The sequence below is a fragment of the Carassius carassius genome, chromosome 2, assembly GCF_963082965.1.
Source record: "Carassius carassius chromosome 2, fCarCar2.1, whole genome shotgun sequence".
Taxonomy (NCBI): domain Eukaryota; kingdom Metazoa; phylum Chordata; class Actinopteri; order Cypriniformes; family Cyprinidae; genus Carassius; species Carassius carassius.
The window spans coordinates 45842520-45865455 of record NC_081756.1 but is presented as its reverse complement, the minus strand read 5'-3'; the positions used below and the strand labels follow the sequence as shown (position 1 = coordinate 45865455).

Genomic DNA, 22936 nt, shown 5'->3' with positions numbered 1-22936 from the left:
CCTGTGACGTTCAGTTAGGGGTGTAATGTGCACATGATCTCGAGTTTGCTTTGTTTTATCTAGATGTGCGGTGGATCGCAGTCATGTACTACTGAAAGAATTAAATGCTGCGTATGGATGTAATTTCTCTTTTCAATATGGTGGCCTGCAGCTGATTTCTCTCTCTCTCTCTCTCTCTCATGTACTCAGTTATAAATAATAATGCAATTTAAAGGGATGGCTCACCAAACAAAAAATCTGTCATTTAAACTCTCCCTCATGACTTTATTCTGTAGAACACAAAAGAAGTTATTTTGAAGAATGTGTCAGGAGTTTTTGTCCAAATCAAGACTAGACTCCATTGATTTTCATTTATATAGAAACAATTTTAAATTTTAACATCTTTTGTGCTACAGGTTTGGAATAACCTGAACCGTTCTCTTTATAGAAACATTGCTATGTTGAGGAAAGCTTAAAAAGCAAAGTTTAAAGCTACGGTTTTCCCACAAACCACCTGAATGCAGTTTAAGATCATGCATATTCCCAGTTTTTTTTTTGGAAGCACATCCTGTTTCAAAATCGGACTTTCTGAATCGGCTGCTTAAGATGTTTGCGTATTGAAGAGGGCGAAACAGCCATCTGTGAACTTGCCACATCATCTCTTAGCAAGTTTTCTCACACCAAAATGTTTTTTTTTTTCAGCTGCATGTGAAATAAGCAATGCAAAAATTATTATTTCTACTCTTTATGTAAACTTCCTAAAGTAATGCAAGCTAAGTTCGAATTCTCAAGTCACCACTGTTCACACTATATCTTGCGATACATGCACAGACCTTTGTACATTTGGAAATATAATGTTGATTCTCCAACTAATCTTCATTTAAGAAGTAGATTTTCTTTCGCTCAGTCAGGGGGAATTGAGCATCATTTGTTTGGGTGTAATTGCTTGACCAGCTGGACTTTGTATCACTTGCTTGGATGATTGCCTTCTCCATCAGAATCCCTTTGTAATCTGTAAAGATATCGGTTGTTTTTGAAGTGTATCTATACATGTGCCCCATGCATCTCAGATATTTTACACTTGCTATTCAACACATCTGAACTTGTGCAGGAGGGGAGGACGACCCCAGCGAGTCTGACATGCTGAACTGAATCACAGTCCCATGTCCTCGAGGAACGAGTGCTGGACTGAATTCATGACGATGGATGAAAATAACATGGGATATTTTAGACTTATGCTGTGTATTATTGTCTTTGGGTTGGAGAAAATGATCAAATGAAATAATAATAAAACAGTCAAACTTGATCTTTGTTGTTTTGTTTTTGTAAACAAGTGGTTTTCTTTAGTTGCAACTGAACAGAGTCTGTGGAAAACCATAATGAATGCTCTAGTTTGAGCTTTATTTAATCTGCTGTCACCCTCTTGTGTTAAACTTTGAAACTGCAAATTGTTTCCCCTTCAAATTCTTTTAAAATGTCCTCCAGACAGAATCAAAAAAAAAAAAAAGCTTTCAAAGGAAAAGTTACAATGAAAATTTACTTTTTCCCAGGCGATCCAAGATTAGGATGAGATTGTTTCTTCGTCAGATTTGGAGAAATGTAGCATTGCATCACTTGCTCAGCAATGGATCCTCTGCAGTGAATGGGTGCCGTCAGAATGAGAGTCCAAACAGCTGATAAAAACATCACAATCCACTCCAGCTCATCAATTAATGTCTTCTGAAGTGAAAAACTTTAAAAATCCAACATTTAAGAAGTTTTTTTTTCCATTTAAACCATGATGACCCTAATGATGATGATAGTTAAATGCATTTATTCATGTTTCATTTCATAGGTCTGATCACTGATGGCAAAATTTTATATTGCAGCTATGATGTGATCACATGCCTGTCTCCATCTCAGCATTTCTACTGAAGTTGCATTACACTTTGAAAGGTTTTCAGATAAATTCTTCCACCAGCAACGTCCAACATGGACCTCTATATTACACCTTGATTGGAAACCAAAGCAAAGACAGCTATCATAAATCATAATTACCTATTTGTATTTTAGATGAGATAAGATTAAAAGTCTGGGTCTAGGGTAAAACAAGATTTATACAGTCTATATAGTTGCCAAGAATGTTTTAATGTCACAAAAATAAAATTTGTTAGTAATAGATGTCAATCCTGGGAACATAAATGATTTAAACCCATTTTAATTAATTTATTATCAAACGCCTAATTTCTTCCTCGTCTTCTTTCTTACTCAACCTTGTTATGTTTACCATCACAGATATTATGCATTATATTTTTCTGAAACGTCAGACTTATCTCAGTATGACTTGATTTATAGCGTGCTGCTAAATGTATGTTCAGTTTAAAGTTTAACTGCTTCAAAACACATTGCACAAGAAGAGCGAGTCATTCCAGTTTAGGAGCCAGAGGTCAGAGATTCTTGATAAGAGACTGTCTCACTAGATTTACAGACCTGATGTTCTTTCAACAGTGCTGACTGCTGATGGAGGAAGTGCCATTTTTATTTTTATCAGAAACCCTTTCGGTTACCTAAAGGAAGTGGTCGATTTTTTTATTTTTTTTCTGGAGAGCTGAATCACAGTAAATATTCAGCCAGTGTTGAATTCTGAATGAAATGGGATTGATAAAAATTAGCGACCCCTGTCAAACCACCAGTTTTAGATTAAGTATGCTTATGAATAATTCAGCTACGGAGGTGTAGGAAACGGGCGGTGTTCTATGAATAATAATTAGCTCCGCCCCGTCATGTTTATTAATTGAGTTTATTTGACAGCCGTGCGCTTCAGTCCCACTATGGCGTCTCATCAAATCAGAATGGGATTTTTCTACCGCCTTCTGTACCGGAATTTATCTTTCGCCAATTGTTATCTTACATCTGGATTTCTGTGCTGAAAGACGTCAAATGTAGGCTAAATGAAGGACGAGGAAAGCAAAGCGCGGTCGCTCCAGAGCACCGATACGGAGCGGGGAAGTGCAGCCGGTGTGGAGGATGTCCGGGCGGGCAGCGGAGCGCCGCTGATCCCGGTGCTGCATGGAGCAGGATCGGACCGAGCCCCCGCACCGACAGCCCGAGCAGGAACGGGAATACGCGTTTTAAAGGTACCAGATCCAGCTGCTTTTAGGTCGCAGCGTTGCGGTTAAGCAGCAGGGCCAAAGTAGCTACGTGTGGATCTGTGAACTGCATCAGCAGTTATCTGTTTAACACTTCCACGCGCCGCCGTGTTACTTAACCTAGCAGGCTCCAGGACAGCACACTTGTGAGCTGATATGATGCCCGATGCTGCTGTCCGTGTAGGCGGTTCATTCGGTGTTGTGACACAGCCTGTGATAGTAGATGGACCATGAAGACATCTAATTGTATTCACTTCATGTCGCTTCTCTCTATCAGTTTGTGTGCTGTATTAGAACAGTTCCAGTGTAACGCCTGTTAGTTGGCGTTCTGGCTATTTTGTAATTGCTATTTTTGTCTCTGTATACACCGGGGTCAGATGGTCATTGCGTCTCGTCTCCCTTTTCTTTCAGCCACTCGCTCCCTGAGCACTGTTGACATTACATGTCAGCTGAAAAAGTTGTCTAGTTTTAAAAACGCGTCTTGAGTATGGCAAGCCGCTTTAACATATATTCCTTAAAACTGAAGGCCTACATTCAATACTGCTGTGATTCTGTCAGAGTCATTCAAATCGCAAACTGGTGCGTTTCTAATTTTCAAACTGTACTTGCAGATAATATAATATTAATGAAATAAAAGTCTACATAGGCTATGTGTACTTAGAGCACAAATTTATGAGTTTGTTTCTTAACACATGTAAGCACACTTAAAGGGATACTCCATCCCAAAATGAAAATTTTGCAGTGAATCACTTATCCCCATGTCGTTCCAAACCCGTAAAAGCTTTGTTCGTCTTCAGAACACAATATAAGATATTTAGGATGAAAACCGGGAGGCTTGTGACTGTCCCATACGCTGTCAAGTAAATTACACTGTCAAGGTCCAGAAAAGTATGAAAAGCAGACTTTAAAGAACATTTTACATCATTGTTTTAATACTTTATCATTCTTTACAGAAGAATATTTATTTTGATGTGTTGATATCTAGCATACTAAAACACATGCAAAGTACCGTTATGAGATATTACATTTAAAGTAAATATTTTAAATGGACAAAATTTTTCACTACAAATGTGTAATTACAAATATATTTAAAAATACATGACATACAAGTTTCAATGGGAATGACATTAAAGTATATTTTAGTTCACCATAAATGCTACTTGGTACATTGGAAAGTACACTTTAACCATATTTCAAAGACTAGAAGTAATTATGAATGATATGGTACTGTTTAACGCTGCCTTTGCCCCCCTGAAGGGGTGCTGGCATAATAATTATGTTTTTATTCTATTTTTATTATTATTAACTTGTTTACTTTACATAATAGTATGTCTTATAGTTTAAAAGAATGACAATATGGATTATTTTGATTTACATTTATTTTGTAATTAAATAAAATACATTTATTTATAAACCTTACTTAAAATTGTGTGTGTGTGTGTGTGTGTGTGTGTGTATATATATATACACACATATATAGATAGATGGATAGATAGATGGATGGATATTAATAATAAATTGATAATTAAAAATTTTATATATATATATATATATATATAATATATATAATAAAATTATATATATTAAATGTATACAAACTGTAAAAATATATGACCAAATAAAAAAAAAAGACAATATAAAATACAAAAAGACAAAATAACTTTTTTTTTTTTTTAGGTAGTTTTTTATTTGGCTAAATTGAGACTTTGCACTTTGCGCAAAAAAATAATAATAATCAAATGGATGAAAACTGAAATTGAAAAAGATATTTGTTAACATTGGATTACTTAATAAATACTAAAAACACATTAAAATAGTTCTTATAAAATTAAATAGACATTAAAACAGCTTGCCATATATTGAAACACTGTATCTAGATGTTAATGAACGCAGGAATGCCTTGTGTGTGAACTGAAAATGCCACGGCTATTATCTTCACAAAACACCTCACATAATACGCCTACAGGAAATATTCCTATCATTATGTTCAGCCATTGTAATAGATAATCAGAACAAAATTAGATGTCAGTTGCTTCCTCCTGCTTGTGAATGAATAAGCAGTTACCTTGCTGAACTAACAATGCTCCCCCATATTATTAGATCACTGTGCTCTTATAGTCATGCATCTTATCTAGTTACTCATATCTATTTGAAAAAATTCATTTTCATTATTCACAGCTTTAGGATCTAATGCAGTGTTCTCATTTATCAATATTAATAAATGTCAGATATGTCATTATTATATTAATATTTATATCATATGTACAGTTTTATTTTATTTTAAGTAATTCATTAATGAATTGATTTATTTTTATTTGGGGAAAAATCAAGTTTTAAACAACAACTATTATTATTATCATTTTTATTTATTTATTATATTTTTGTATTATTATTTTTTTTATTAATGAACTGGTTGTTCCAAACCAAGATGACATACATGCATGCATACATAAATAAATAAACATATTAATATCATATTTATTATTGAACACGTTGTTCTAAACCTGTATGACTGACTTTCTTTATTCTGTGGAACCCAAAAGAAGGTCAAAATTATTTATTTATTTTTTGGTCCTTACAACAAAAGGTCCAGTGTTATTTTAGACACCAGAGCTGCTGATGCCATTGGTCAGTGCATCACCAGAAAATCATTTCACCAGCTGGACTAATGACATATCGTCTCCGAAGTGGTCTCGACTCACACATCTCTGCAGGGCATTTGTGCCCTGGTAAATATTTGCACCGGCGTAGTTTTCTGCAAGCAAAAACAAACCCTGGTGTCTCTCAGACAGACTCTGTGTTGCAGGGTGGAGTCCCAACAGCCACCGGCTTGTGGTTACCAAAGCATGATTTCCTACGACTGATTTGGACTGGAAAACACTTTATTTGGCCTTATTTCTAGAAGGCCATAATTTCTCTAAAGAACCCAAGCAGCATCTAATCTAGACTCTTCTCCGCAGCGTAACATGAAGAGGAACGGCAGTCGAGGCTGTGTGACGAGGAAGACGCGCTTCGGCTCTCGAGAGCGAGACTGGCTGAAGGGCGACGCTCAGCGAGGCTGTGTGTGTCTCTACGGGGCCTCGGAGCCTCAACCTCCAGCCTCGGGCCCCCAGACCTCCACCAGCACCCAGCCGGACCTGAAGCTGGTGCTCTGCTCCACCAACACCACCGCCGAGGAGCTGTGCGCTCAGAGAGACGTGCAGGGTCTCTATCTGCAGCTGCACGGAGACCTAATCAGGTAACACAGACACAGAGATAGATGCTCGGTCACCCAGCTGTAATTTTCTGGCTAGACGAGGTCTTGTCTCAAATTATCCTCATCTGACTTGCACTGTGGACACACACACACACACACACACACGGGTCAGGGTGTTTATCTGAAAGGACAAGGTGAATATCAGACCCTTATTATTTACTAATGCCTGCTTACTTGAATTGTAGGGTTAGTCCTTCATTTGCACCTCTTTATATTTTAAATGGTAATGATCCTTCATAAACTTGTTCATCTTAACTCATGGTTTGACCGTAAGGATAGCCTGATGGCTCGATGGGTGTGGGAGAGTTTACACTTGTTAAAAAGAAGTGCACTTAATTCTATTGAACATGCATTTGCAGTGTACTTCGAATCGAAGTATATTTTTATCAAACTTCATTTGCGATTAATGAAGTATTTATGGCATAAAAGGGCCCTTGAGTGTACTTAAACACACTTTAATGACTTAAGTGTTGCTTAAGACTCTTAAGTGCACTTTTAAAATGTTAAAATTTTTTATTAAGTATTGTGTTTTTGTTTTTGTTTTTTTAATCGTTTTAATAAACTTAATGTCATGGACTACACTTATTTTGATAGCTAACATACTAAAGCACATGTAAAGAATGCAAAATTTTAACTATGGCATGTTGTTCAATATTATATTTAAAGTTAATAGAAGTTTCAATAGAAATGACATTAAAATATATTTTAGTATAATTACCATAAATGATTGATTGTCAGTGCATTTAGAAGTACACTATAACCAAAATAAGTAATTATGAAATGGCATATAAAGTGTGTGTTAAAAACACTCTAAACCGAACTAGCTAACTACAATTTAATTTAATTGCAGTTATTATGCAAAGAAGCATCCAAAATTTTATTCAATTTACACTTAAGTATATTCTTTTAAAGTGTATTAAAATTGTATTTAAAATCCTGATTTCCAAAAAAAAAAAATATATAAAAAAAACAGTATGCACATTAGTAATAGTGTCTTAGCATCTGCTAACGATAAGTGCACAAGAGCAAAACACCAGAATATGCAGGCGTTTGCAACACTCCCTGTGCTCTCGAGGAGGGCTTGTGCTTTCCTCTGTGTGTGTGTGTGTGTGTGTGTGTCTAGTGTCCGCCGTCTGCAGTGTCTGTGGTGGTTTTGAAGGTGTGTTTGACAAAAGAGAGAGAAGCAAGTCATGCTTTCCCCTCTCTCTGCCCTTCTGGGACTGACTGTGCTGTGGCTGAGATGGCTGAAGTCACATTATTTTGCAGGAAGCAGTCCAGCTCTGAGCCGAGGTAAAGCCAGGAGGCTAAGCTGAATTAGCTGTGAGGAGGCTGCACATTAGAGCAGCTCACAGGTACATCTGCTGGTGTGTGTCTAAAATGCCTAAAGTGTCCGTGTCAGCTGCACTCTGCCTCTCAAAGCAAAGAGCAAAGCCGGGCGACCGCAGAGTCAGGCTGCATGATTAATTACGGTATGACTTAATGCCATTTATCTGTTGAAAAGGCTGTGATTTAATGAAATAAACAGATGCACTGCGTGTTTCAGAGTGAAGCATGGCACTGTGTTCGTTTAGAGGTGAGCAGCTCAGGTTTTCAGCGTCTCAGAGTAGCTTGATTGTTTCACAAAACAAACCTCATCTCTGGATCTGCTCTGAGTTTGGGATCTCTGTGCATTTGGACACGTGACATGCACTAACCATCTTTCCATATCTTTTGTTGATAAGCACTTCTCATTAAAAGTAAGCAAAATAAGAGAAGTGGTTAAACATTTGAAATTGAAGAAATTAAGACATCCAAAAGTATTTTAATATTTATAGTTGCAATGTGAAATAAAATTATCATTGTTAATGTTTTCTTAAATACTCATTTCTATTTTACAGCGTCATTTATAACAGTATTTCTTATTCTTATATAAAATAAATATTATTATTATTATTACATTATTTTTTGTGTAGTTTGTGTATTTTACAGAGAAATTAAACGTATTTCTCATTTTCTTTCTATTTATTAAACTGTTATTTTTATTTAATAATTTATTACTACTACTAACATAAATAATAATTGTTGTTTTATCTTTAACATGAATCTTTATTATACAGTAAAATATATTTAATAAATTTTTTGTATTATTAATCAGATAATAATTTATTATTATTATAATAGTATTTTTTTATTTTAAAGCAAATTTACATCCATCACAATAATTACAATACAATTATTATTTATTTATTTATTTAATAATAATAATAATAATAATAATAACAATACTTATTATTATTATTATTATATTAATATAATATTATTGTTATTATTATATTATATTAATATAATATTATTATTATATTATTATTATATTATTATTATTATATTATATTAAATGCAGATTTTTTTCAGCATAATTATAATGAATTAATTTTTTTATTATTTGATTTAATTGAATATGAATATTTATAATAATTAGGTGCAGCTCTTCAGTAATAATGGTGCAGTAAATCTCCGTCTGCTGAATTGGGCTTCTGCTGAAGGTGCAGTGCTTCAACACGAGGACACCTGACCGGTCTACACTCATGCAGTGCCAGGCTGTGGGTCACAGATTGCAGCGTTCGCTGGCCTGTCTGCATCAGAGCGCCACGAGGATCTCTTAACAGGATTAGAGCGGTGGAATGAGATGACGATTTAATCAGGGAGAGAAAGACTGCGGCGCTGCGCGAGGTGGACGATTATGAGGCCAGAAAGAGAATACTGTCAGACATCACGAGCTCAGGGTTCTTCTGCTTCAGCTCTTTAATTAATGTTGAGATCTCGAGTTGGACGAGACCTGATCCCTCTGAAACACCTGTTACAGAGTCTGATCTTAAATCGAAACACCTGTGTGTTGTCATACTTGTTCAGAGCTGGGATAGGAGCACAGGGTCCTGTGGAGGCCCACGTGTCACACTGACACTGTTCAGTGCTTGATTACTGAATATTGCACTGCATCGTGCTGCCCATGAAACCGTTTTCCATAATGTGTACCAGTCTGTCCATAACTCATCGAAAATGGGGTTTTATGGCTTAAGTGTGTCTGAATGCAAATCTGGGAAATTGAAAAAAAATATTGATGACTCATTGGTTATGTACAAATATTGTAAAAAAATAATTATTATTGGCTAAGACTAAATAATTTGGGGAAACCTGTAAATATGATTTAAAGAGTGTGTGTGTGTGTGTGTGTGTGTGTGTGTGTGTGCGTGTGTGTGTGTGTGTTTTAAATCTCCAGGCTGGCTATACGTGTTTATAATGCCGAACAATCAAGAGGTGTGTGTGTGTGTGTGTGGTTGTATGTATGCAACAAGTAAGATATTTAGAAATTTCTTAAAGGAATAGTTACACATAAATTAAAATTTGGTGAAAATGTACTCATCCTCGAGCCATCAAAAAGATGTAGATGAGTTTTTCTTCATCAGAAATGTAGCCTTGCATCACTTGCTCACAGTTGAATGCTCTGGGGTGAATGGGTGCCGTCAGAATGAGAGTCCAAACAGCTGATAAAACCATCACAATAATCCACAGCACAGACAGTTAATGTCTTGTGAAGTGAAAAGCCCCATGTTTGTAAGAAACAAATCCATAATTAAGATTTTTTTTACATCAGACCGTTGCTTCTGGCTTAAATGTGAGTCCATAATAACGCTTCCTCCAGCGAAAAAAATTAATCCACTGTAGTCTCTCCCTTCAAAATTCACCATTGTATTTGTTTCGTTCGTTATCCGTCCATATTTCTCTCCCAATCCAAACAGGACAACTTTTCCACTGGAGAAAGAATACAATAGATAGAGGATTCATATTTTAGCTAGAATACTTAAACACGTCTTGTGGATTATTGTGATGTTTTTATCAGCTGTTTGGACTCTCGTTCTGACGGCACCCATTCACTGCAGAGCATCCATTGGTGAGCAAGTGATGCAATGCTACATTTCTGATGAAGAAACTAACTCCTCTGCATCTTGGATGACCTGCAGTCAAAAAGGGAGAGCAAATGTCATTTTTGCGTGAGCTATTCCTTTAGAATGCTTTGTGAATCTGACCCCTGGTTATGTATGTATTGTCATTTGTTTGTGTTTCAGTTTGTGCTCAGCTCTGACTCTGGTCTCTTGTGTCTGTAGGAGGCTGGACCCCTCCGATAGTCCTCTTCAGATGGTGTATGACTACCTGACTGCTATGGGCTATGAAGACCCGCTCCGTGTCCAGCAGGAAGCCGCCAACTCAGACCTCAGCTGCATGATCCGCTTCTTCAGTGGTGAGTTGTGGGCCGTGGGAGGCTGGCGCAGGCCCCTGTCATCCGCTTTCAGTCTGAATGCTGCCGCTGCCAGCTCTATTGACCGAGCCGAAATCCCAGAGCTCTACGAACAGTTTGCTGGCTTTACAGAGCAAACTCTTTGAGTCCTCCAGAGCTGTTGTGTTGTTCAGTATCCACTCGAGAGGGAAGCTTGTGCATCCTTTCTACCTGTCGTTCTCAGTGCGACTGGGTGTAGTCGAACTCTACTGCACGACACGAATCAGTGTTTTCGTATACAATCCTTTTTCCCTCTTCTCTCTTTGGCCTGACAGCTGTGGAATGAATAATGGGCTTTTTCTCGAGGCATTAGTGTGTGTCAACATCAGTTTTGAGGGGATTGTGTCTGATTCTAGCTCTTTCTCTTCAGTCACACAAAGGATGCCAATTATGCTTTTGTTCCAGCGTGCATCATGTACAAACCTCTTCATGATTATGTGATTGGCTGTTTGAGATTTCAGAGCCAGGTTGAGAAAAAAAGCATCAGAAAAATGTGTTTTTCCTCCTTCCAACAAAAATATTGTGGCAGTACCACAATGCATTTGTATCAATGTAATAATAAATAATACCATGGCATGTCCACAAACAAGGTATTATTGTAGTATCATATCCAGATATCATTTTGGTAACATAGGAGGAGGGTGAACCAACTCAAGGGGAAGGCTAAAAGTAGCCAAACAAATCATAAACCCTTCTTTTTCGGCAACAACCAGACATGGGTGTCATGTATGCCAATAAAATATGTTTAATGGGACTGAATTTGTATTTAACATAATTACAATTTAATAAAAACATAAAAAATTGGTCATTAGGCTATATAACATTTCCTTGACACGGTTATTCGAACAGCGAATAAATTATATATAGAAAGTGACATTATCACTAACTTTGATATATTATGAGTTTGAGCACTCTCAAGAAAAAAAAACTATCGTTATAATCACTGAAGCTGTTTACACTGTGAAATGAATCGCTTACTTTAAATTGTTCGTGCACCTGCGCTTTGTTTCGCGAAACATTCGCTGAATTCAGTCAGAGAACGAGCGTGCACTCAAAACTAATGAGTTTCAGCGATGACTCATCTGAACACCTCTGATTGGCTGTTGCATTCATAAGCTCAACAGAATCGTGTGTGATTGGTTAAAATGCGCAGCACTGTAAAAACATCTAAAATGAAATATGGGGCAGATCTTAATTTGATGCCACAATCGACACTGTCTATTCATTTACACTTTGTTAGCAACAGACATAATTGATTTAATTCGTTTGTGCAGGTGCATTTTTGTCCAATTTAGTGGCATTTTTGCACCAGGTCCCCATGACCACGGGAATGCTCCGCCTATGCATGGTAATAATACATCATACTTTTAACTTTCATGAGAGAAAGTCTGAATAATGAATCTATACACTTAACCACTGTCTCAAAGTTATTTTGTCTATAATAACACACAAACACACACACACACACACAAACACACACACACACACACACACACACAAACACACACACACACACACACACACACACACACAAACACACACACACACACACACACACACACACACACACACACACACACACACACACACACACACACACACCATAACATACATACATATGGGTCAATAATGAATAAAAGGAATGATTATAAAACCAAAGACAATATAGATACCAAGAAGTTTATTTTTACTATGAATGGGAGAAAGTGCAACTTAAAATGCTGTCTAAAAATGGAATGTTATATAAAAAGTTTATAAAAATAATTTAGGTTGAAGTACTAAAACTGAAATAAAGTATATTAAAGCCAAGTAGAAATATATACCTATGTGTACCCCTCTCTCTCTCTCTCTCTCTCTATATATATATACACACACACACACACACACACACACACACAAATGACACACTATATTTATATACATATATATATTTACGTAAATAAATATAGTGTTTTTAAATATATGAGAAAAAATTGTTAAAATGTTTAATAATAATATTTAACGGATAAAATAGAACAACGTTTATTTGAAATCGAAATCTAAAATACTAAAATAACACCATTTCAGATCCCAAAACTTAAGCACGAGCAACAATAATGCATTATTACATAATGGGAAGCATTCATGAACCACACTGAAAATTCCCTGCATATGGAAGCGTCCTCCACCCTGTCCTTCCGGAGTGTATTTAAGCAGTGGCTCCCCTTGGTCCGGGGCAATGAGTAAATGCCCATCTGTCAGGGCCGCAGGGGAACGGAGACGTACCATTCCTCATCCTCAGGTCCTGTATACAGTCCCACACGTCCGCCTGATAAATGGCCACCAAGTCTGAACGGATGACCTGAATCCTCCTCATTTGTCCACTGTGACTCCCGACATCTCAGAGCTGAGGAAGACAATCAGTGTAGTATAGTGTGGTAATGATACTTTACCACAATGTTGCATTGATCTACTGACTCCAACTATTGATATTCACTTGTTTTTATGTTACTTCACAAGGCTTTATAGTTTCTGGGTGTAATGATAAAACCTTCATATTCATCCGGAAGAAGGAGGCGGGAACCGGCGGACAATCAAATCACATTTTAATTACAAAATAAACACAAAACAGCGCACCAGCCCCTCACGGACGACTTGTGCGCTCAAATAAAAATCAAAACACAACTAAAAGCCCAGGCCTGGTCCTCTCTCGTCCTTCACTGTCGTCACTCCAGTTTTATATCCTTCCATCTCCTCCGTGGGCCTCGAGACCGGCAGTGGGTCGCAGGTGTCACTGATTTCCCAATCATTGCCGGCCTCACTCCTTGTTCCCACGTCCCTCGGCCCCGCCCCACTCGCCACATACCCCCATCGCCCCTCGCAGGCCGGGGGGTACCCACGAGACTGCGCTCTACTCCCCCCACCCCCCCCTCCCTCCGGGGGGGACCGCTCACGGGAACCTGCGGGAACCTGGGGGTAAGACAGACGAGGCGAGAGAAAAGGAGATGGAAGGAGGAGCGACAGAGACGAGAGAGGGGAGAGAGAAAAAAAAAAAATTCCGGTTCCCAGACGCACTGCTGCTCGGCCCTCCACCGGCTGGGCGATCTCCTCCGCGGTGCCTGGCGGTGGCACTGGACGGCCCTCGGCGGACGGCATGACACCCCTCCGCCGCCCGGTGGACGCCGACGGCTCCTCCGGTTTTGGGCAGCCGGCAGGAGTCCCCCGTTCCCTGCTCCACCGGATACCTTCACGGAGGCAGCAGGCTCCGGCTCTCTGGCGAATGGTGCCGACTCCTCCGCTCCCTCACGGAGGCAGCCGCCCCTGCCTATCGTGGGCGGTCGGCAGCGAGCTCGCCCGTCCACGGCAACTCACTCCAGCCCACCGCCTCGAGCGTCCATGGCGGCACACTCCTCGCCTGCTCGATGGCACCGCGGATTCACCACAGCGGCGAGGGATCTTCAGCAGCGCGTCCCTCCTTCTCCCGGGCTTCGGCACCACTGTCATGATAAAACCTTCATATTCATCCGGAAGAAGGAGGCGGGAACCGGCAGACAATCAAATCACATTTTAATTACAAAATAAATACAAAACAGCGCACCAGCCCCTCACGGACGACTGGTGCGCTCAAATAAAAATCAAAACACAACTAAAAGCCCAGGCCTGGTCCTCTCTCGTCCTTCACTGTCGTCGCTCCAGTTTTATATCCTTCCATCTCCTCCGTGGGACTCGAGACCGGCAGTGGGTCGCAGGTGTCACTGATTTCCCAATCATTGCCGGCCTCCCTCTTTGTTCCTACGTCCCTCGGCCCCGCCCCACTCGCCACACTGGGGTATCGCAAAACACACTGCTTTTGAAATAGGGCAGATGATGCAGTGGATGAGAATAAATCTAACTCTATTTGTGATAATAATAACATCAGTACACCTGCAGGTGCTGTATGCTTTACTCACACATTTGTGTCTCCTTCATTAGTGTTATTATTTAATAATAATATTTACGGCCCCGTAATTTCTATATTTTAGGTCCAGATTAAATTTATAAATGCATTTTTTCTCATCTGATTTGGTTGAAAATCTGTGTTAAGTATATCACATGTAAAAACGTGTTTAATTGTGTTAAATGTGCCCTTGTAGTATACATAAAATCTTAAAAGTGTGTGTGTGTGTGTGTGTGTGTGTATAGTTTATTTATTTTTAAACTGCACTTGTAGATAATATTAATAAAATAAAAGACCACTTAAGTGTACTTGGAGAGTACACATTCATGTTTCTAAACTAATTTAAGTATAATTATATATGAAATAAATTGCAAATTAAGTGCACTTTTAAAAAGTGTTATTCAATATTACTTTTAGTATGTTTTAAAATGAACTCATTACAATTTCATCTTTATAAATGTGTAATAAAACATTTTAATTGATGACACACAAGTTTCAAAAGACATTAAGTATGTTTTGTTTTTACCATAAATGATTTTCCGTATATTCAGTATATAAGCAGTACTTAAACCATGTTTCAAATGCAATAGAATTATGAAATTACATATAAAGATGTAAGTCCTATTTCGATTAACATGCACTTAAAAGGATGGTTCACCATTGACTTCCATAGTACGAAAATACTGGATGAATAAAAAATGTTATGGAAGTCAATAGGGACCAGCAACTGTTTGGTTACCATCAGTCTTCAAAATATCTTCTTTTGTGTTCAAGAAAAAAAAATTAAGTTCATACAGGTTTGGAAAATTTTTTGATTTACAACAAATTTACATCCAATTGACACTTAAGTATATTCATTTAAAGTATATTATTTCCATATTAAAAGTATGCTCAAGTGTATATTTTCACAAGGGATATATACTTTGTCACAAGGACATGTACCTCTGAAAGAGTGCAATTACACAGCAAATACTTCTACTGTAAAGTAGCCATTGTGTTTAATTTGATTTGCATCATGTTTTGTACCAGAATAAATAGTGAGTGTAAAGAAAACAGATTTGCAGCCTGGGGAAAGCTGCTTTTGTGCCTTCTGATTTGTTTGTATGCCTTTTGAATCTCATCTTGTAGATGATAGACAGTTTATAGATAGATAGTTTCAGAAAAGGGTCATAAATGTTCATTTGTTTAGCCAACAACAAAATAAACGTATGTTGTATGTTGCTGTTAACAGCAAATGAGTGTGTATGTTTGCGTTGTGTTCATCTCCTGTCCTGTGTCGTGATGAACGTGGTGTTTTTATCTTTTGTAAGGTGTGTTGTTTTGTAATTGTTCCCAGCAGACGGCTCAAGGTACAGTGCAGCTGCAAAAAAATGGAAAGCTCCAGTTTCAGTGATTCTTTTAAAATGATATTATAGTGATGTGTTATATATATGCATTCATATTGTGTGAGTTAATTGGGAGGGTGAGTGTGTGCATGTGCTCGTAAACACATTCACATCTTTGTTGAACCAATGTGAGAATGCCAGAAGAAGAAGAGAAATGAGAGTTAATAGCAATATAATCCTGATCACGTCGCATCCTATCGATGATGTTGTAAAATGTCTTACTGTAGATGATTTCATAAAAATTTAAAGCTATGCCTCGGTATCTAGGAAATATGCGATTTCAGGAATGGTGTTTGATGACTAATTAAAGGAAACAACAGTCGAGTGGCTGCTGGATTCTGTGCACTTTTTGAATCGATTTTGCCAGGATAGATAAAGGAAGAGAGAAAGAGAGAGATTGCTGTCCTCCCATTGAGTTCAGGCCAGTGGCTTAGTTGCTGGCCAGACCCTGTGAGATTTGGCTGCTCGTTTTTTTAACTTGTGGGGAAAAACTACAGAAAAACTAGCTCAGAGTTTGTGAAAAGCTATGGACAAACACTCAGTTAGTGGACTTCAGAGTAAAAGATGCCGTGTCTTTGATAATGTGGACAAAAGTTGCACAAAGCAAAGGTTCCAAAAGGGTTTTTCACAGCAATCCTATAGAAAAACCATTTTTGGATCCACAAAGAATCTTTCAGTGATCAGTTCTTAAAAGAACCACCAAAAGAACAATTTGATTACTTTGAAGACACCATTAAACATAACCATCAGTGGGGCGTAAGCAGATCAGTTGGAAATTACCTAGCAAGATCTCACAAGTTCATGCGAATTAGCCACCAATTCGCCAAAATAATTACGAATTGTCATTACTTGGTGTGTTGAAATATCGATCTCCTTGTTTTAATCAATCTTCATTTTAACCAACCAATGTTGATCTTTTAGTCTGTGTGTTTTAGTTGAAAAAGTCACTAAACATTATTTGTAATGCGCATCCTGTTCAATAATCGCAGTAAGCTTTGTGCTGCAACTTTCAATAAGAAACGGTGTCAGATTTCAAATAATGTGAGTTTTTATCACAAACATCAATCAATACATGTGGTTTTGTTGCTTTTTAATGTGGCTTGACAGCTCACTGTAGCAACCTCAGTTCAAACGGCACACGAACTGATCATTTCTCCCTGTTTACTACTAGTTATAGTACAACATAAAGCTGAATGAATGAGTATGTGTGTTGAAAGGTAAACTTTAACTTACTGAACATGCTACTTGAGTTGTTTTTGGCGGTCTGTTTTAGTCTAGTCTTTGTGTGAAGCTGTCATTTTAGTTTTTATTAGTTTTAGTCACATTTATCCATGACTATGTTCAACGAAAACATAGTTTTTATTTTATAAACCAGATTTAGTCTCGTTTTTATTCGTCAACAATATTGCATTATTGCGTTGCGTCTTGTCTCATTTTAGTCACATGGTGTTGGTTTTTAGTCACAAGGTTCGTTGACGATGATATTTCGTCATAATTTTCATTGACGAAAGCAACATTACATGTTTCAAGTTAATTACACATAAAAAGTTTAGGGCAGCAACAGAACTTACATTTTGAAGTTCGGTTGACATAGGTGGAATTTTTATTTTACAGAGATTAGCAGTTGAATTTAATAGCTTAGGCTGTGAATTTTAACCTTTAATATTATGGTAATGCACCAACGGACAGGGTTCCTTCTGTAGTTTACAGCATTATTTTAGTTTAGTTTTTTCAAACAACAAAAAAATGTAATATTTCAGAGTGAATCAGTATCAAATCGAAACAAACTGAGAGCTTTTGAATCAAAATCAAATCATAAAATCTGTTCTAATACCCAGCCCTTGTTCATCAAATACTAGTATTTGCACTCCTTCATTCTTATAACTTCATTATGACTGGAGTTTTTGATATATCATATATTAACTCTCACGTCAGAAAGTCTAGAACGTTTTTTTTTACTGCTGCTTGGTATCTTGTTTTTCTTTTCTTTTTTTACTGTTCAAAAAGTTACTTGACATCAAACTCAAAGTTTAAATAAAACTCAAATGATATTGTTCACCTTGAAAATGCTGTATTCTTGTGCACAGATGTGCTTTATTCTTCTGAGGAGCTTATTTATAGTGTTTGACTGCAGCATATTTTTCCTCAAACACATTAGCCAGTTTCCTCCGTTTTCTCTCGCATTTAAGAAATCGTGCTGTGGTCATGGAACAGTCTGAGGGAGTGAACATCACTACATGCTGACTCAAGAGACACTGAAGGCAAAAACAGGCCCTGAGGTCAGGTCTGGTCCTGCATGCTCGGGTGTTTCTGTGTAGTCAGTACTCCCTTTTTTTGCTCAAAAGTCCCTCCCGGAATCAAATCCACTGGTTGAGGTGATATTAAATGCATATTTTGAGTAAACTAAAGCATTTTTTGACCTTGCATGCATGTAAACCTATTGCAGGAGACTCCCAAAACAATATCAGGAACCTAAAAAATGGCAGAATAGGGGCACTTTTTTAAAAAAGAGCTTCTTTTTATGAGTTTAGTTTTCTTTTTAATTTTAGCTTAATGTTATGTGCATTGCCCTTTTTGTTAGTTTTTGCTTAAAAGAAAGTTGTTTAGCTTTTATTCACTTTCAGCTTTAGTAAATTTCATATGTAGCTTTATTTTAATAAAGTTTTAGTACTTCGAAATTTATTTCAATGCAACATTTCAATATAATTTAAGTCTCATTTTATTAAGTTTACATTTTTCGTCTTATTTATATTTTATTTTAGCTTTATTTCAGTTAACAAAAACATTATTATAATTAATATAATAATTGTTAATTTAGTTTGATGTTAGTTTGATTGATCGAAACATTTGATGTCTTTCCTTAAAAAGTTATTGAAATTGTTTAACTGTTATGCTACTTACTGTACCAAAAATATTTTTTTATGTCATAATTGCTGTTTTATTACTATATTCCATGGTATTTACATAATGTCCAAAAACTTGTGATTGTACATTATGGCACTTTATTTGGTTGAATCTGTGGTCTGATGAGTGCTAATCAGAGAGGGCATATAACCCATTTGGCAAGAAATGTGCTTGTTAATAATGTAGTGAATGTATCCGTTCTCTCTTTGTTATTGAGATCAGCCTTTTGCGGTGAATAAATGAATGCCATGAAATTGGAATTGATGCATTTGCAGGAAATAGGAAGTAACAGCAACACCTGCTAGTGTTAACGCGTGTATTTTTAACTTGTGACATTAATGTGTATAGTAATGGCTGTTGGTATTTGTCAGGTTTCCGTTGCATGCATTGCGTCAGGCATAAAAAAGCTGGACGACTCATAAAAAGGGGAATAAAGTGGATGTGTCTCATTATTCATAACTAGAGCGGTCATGGAGGTTTGAGTCCCTCAGGAAAGCAGTTGTACAGTCTTTATCCTTGACATTTTTATTATTAGTTTGAGTCTTCATGTTCAAGCCCACTGTGCTTTTCTGCTTAAACAGGGTCAGTATTCCCTTCTGTCCTGATAAAAATACCTAAAAAAGTCTGTCACTTGTGTTAAATGTTTATTATGTTTCCTTAGTAAACCTGTACTTCCGCCCTTACTGGTGCCCCCAGTGTTATATGGGTTAAATAAGCGCACCCATTCATCTCTATACGGGCGATGTTATTTCTGAACACTCCGGGAGTCTGATCATTTCAAGACTTTGTTCTTTGATGGAGGCCAAACTCTTTGAAGCCAATCCAAGCAGAACCTCAATGAAGTTTGAGAAAGTGTGTTAAAGGTTGACACAAAAAACACAAATGCATTGTTTTTAAGGTGATGTGTTTTTGCACATAATGGAAGACAATAATCGAATAGAAATAATGCTTGTTATTTTTCATTTTAAGAGGTATGTGATACATATTCTTAGTTTTAGACTGATTGTGGGTTGGAATCATCAAGTGACTGTGATGTAGAAGTGTCACAACACATTATTTATGAGACCAGTGCTTATACAGCCAATCAGAAGTATTGGTTGCTAATAATAAATTGCATGGTTTGAAAGCAGGAGTTGCATTTGTGCCCTGGTATGGTGTTTGCAGATTTATGGAGAAGTGAACATGTAAACAGATCAGACCACTCGTATGTGAATCTGTAATATAATATACTAAAATATCAACTGTACGTGTATGGGCATTGTATTGTACTAACAAACTGTGCACATTTATGATTTAGGACCACATTAGTCATTATCTGATTGTTGGTGGCATAATTCTGTTTACATATGTGACCCTGTAGCACAAAACCAGTCTTAAGTCCCTGGGGTATATTTGTAGCAATAGCCAAAAATACATTGTATGGGTCAAAATGATATAGATTTGTATTTTATGCCAAAAATCATTAGAATATTAAACGCACAGTATGGAATTTTTGGCCACCAGGGGTCATCAATCAAAATAATAACATAAGACGTACTTTGATGACGTCGGGAAAGAGCGTAGGCTCATGGGAGTTGCTGTTCATTGGAACACGCGCTATGTCGCTCATTTTAACGGAGGCCGGCGACACACTGGATGCGTGGCGCAAGCGTCTCAGCTGCGTGGCGTGTCAGTTTTTAATTCGGCTCCCATGTTAATAGGTTAGAGCTTGCAGACTGCCTGTGTGAGTTCAAGCCGCGCGGAAAACGCATGCTTGCTAGAAATAGAACCGACGCCTATTTTTCACGCGACACGCACGCGTGTTGGAAGCGTTTCCAGGCAAAATATAATAGGAAAATATGTTTATATGTAATTTTGTACACAAATACATATTAATTCATGACATTTTGATGTTTGAAGTCTATAGGTTGACATAAATTCAGATATAAATGTAATTTAAAAAATAAATAAATAATTATCGATTTTCAAATATTGCACCTGTCAAACATCGTCTATTTTGCCGTCAATACTGTTGACGGTGTCCTTTATCAGTAGGCTTTATATTTATGTTCAACATGAAGTATAGATATTGTTGTCATGAAGACAAGAGCCTGGTCTGTCAGCGGTCTCCCTTCACCTACAGCAGCAGCAGCCTAGTATTTTGACAATCACGTCTTTTCGAACGGAGAGATATATGAATTATCAGACCCCTATCAAATCAATAATCCATCTAGCTAGTAGTAATATATGTATAAAACACAATATATGTTAAAAAAGCTACTTTATCCAGCTAGATATAGAACACATGTAGATTTACATTATACTCTACATGAGAGCTAGTCCGTCTGCGTTTTACACAAGACATCATCGTTTCACAAAATATACGGATAGATACAGTTAGCTGAATGGATGCATACCTGTTTATTAGAATGCAAACATCTCTCTGTAGTTTCAGCTTGTCATGAAGCTCTCTCTATCTTGGAAATGCAACTCCAATATTTACCCGTGTCTTGTTTGTTCTCTTGTCCCAAAACTTTCTCAGGTCATTTATTTCACCCGTACGTTTGCGCTTCACAGAACGTGCAGGCAAAGCATAATCATGATCCATAACTAAGTTATTGATTTAAGTATAAATACGAATATAAACAATATAAATATAAAATATAATAGTCTCGATCAAGACTAGCTACTACTTTTTCTTCTTCGTCTCGTCTTTGCTTCTGTTCACCTTTGTATTTGGCGTTCCGCCCATGTCTATGGTTCCGCCAGGTTCCGCTGGAAGTTAGATAAACTAGAGGGGTCAAAGTTTATATGACGCCATAGACGGGCGACAAAACGTCTTCTAATTAAACTATAATTTTCTCCGGATTTTAAAGTTTGTGGAAACTGTCGGGATAATGTAAGTACACAACTAAAAAATATATATAACATAGATATAGTCATATCTGCTATTTTTAAAGCAGAAAAATTACATATTGTGCCTTTAAGAAAAGATCATGTTCCATGAAGATTTTTTTTTTTTTAATTTCCTACCGTAAGTATATTAAAACTTAATTTTTGATTAGTAATATGCATTGCTAAGGACTTCATTTGGACAACTTCAAAGGTAATTTTCTCAGTATTTAGATTTTTTTTTTTTTTTGCACCTTCAGATTCCAGATCTTCAAATAGTTGTATCTCTGCCAAATAACAAACCATACATCAATGGAAAGCTTATTTATTCAGCTTTCAAATGATGTAGAAGTCTCAATTTAGAAAAAATTTACACTTAAGACTGGTTTTGTGCTCCAGGGTCACATGTATGTGAGCTATATATAAATCTGATGTGCCACTTTCGTCATATATGCAAATATAACTTCCTTAATAATGTTGGTGACAGGCAGTGAGATTGTGTGGCTCTCAAAGTGGCTAAAACAAGTTTAACAGCTGTTTTTTTTTTTTTTTTTTTTTTTGTAAGTGAAACAAAGAGGATTGGTTTGCTTTCTACTTCAAAATGTCAGATTTAATGGCTACTTGTGGTTTCTTTGTAATTATTCGTGAAGTTCACTAGTAATTTTTGAGTGAAAAGTTTCAACTTCATTTTTGTTGTTGTTGTGTATGTGCCACATTACTCCCTGGACTCAAATAGTTGTCCATTTGGGAGGACTAAAGTTTGCAAATGTGGCCTGAACATTCAGATGCGTTTACACTTGGTGGAGCGTCTCAAACCTCCTCCTCTCAAAACGTGTGGAAACTGAAACTAAGGGTTTCACTGCTCTCGTCACTCTTTCTCTCATGGCAGGACTAGTAACACATCATCAAGTGTTATATCTACTGGAGGCATAAAGGCCATGGACTAAGATGAATGGGTTTACCGTGGCCTTTTCTAGTGTAGGCCAGCCACATCTTTGCTGTCTGGCAGTCTTCACAGTGTAAAGATTCACTTGGAGGACATTTAGGCATCCTCCATCACTGAAGGCTTTCATCTGCTCTCAGACAGGCTCTTCTCCTGCAATTACGGAGGATTCCTGCATGTAATTGAGCTCTGGATTGTTTACCACATTGAAAGCGTATCGCGTTGGCCTCTAATGCATCTCA

The 22936-nt window shown here is 37.2% G+C and overlaps 1 protein-coding gene across 1 annotated transcript in view; it reads left to right on the top strand.

Annotated features, from left to right (window-relative positions):
* The first annotated feature begins 2769 nt into the window (after positions 1 to 2769).
* The window catches only part of LOC132110722 (PH domain leucine-rich repeat-containing protein phosphatase 2-like), a 55109-nt gene continuing 34942 nt past the window's right edge, over positions 2770 to 22936 (top strand). The window contains exons 1-3 of the mRNA XM_059517566.1: positions 2770 to 3095; positions 6068 to 6345; positions 10506 to 10639. Coding sequence (XP_059373549.1) covers positions 2910 to 3095; positions 6068 to 6345; positions 10506 to 10639 — 598 coding nt within the window. The 5' untranslated portion in view covers positions 2770 to 2909. The remainder of the gene's footprint in view (positions 3096 to 6067; positions 6346 to 10505; positions 10640 to 22936) is intronic.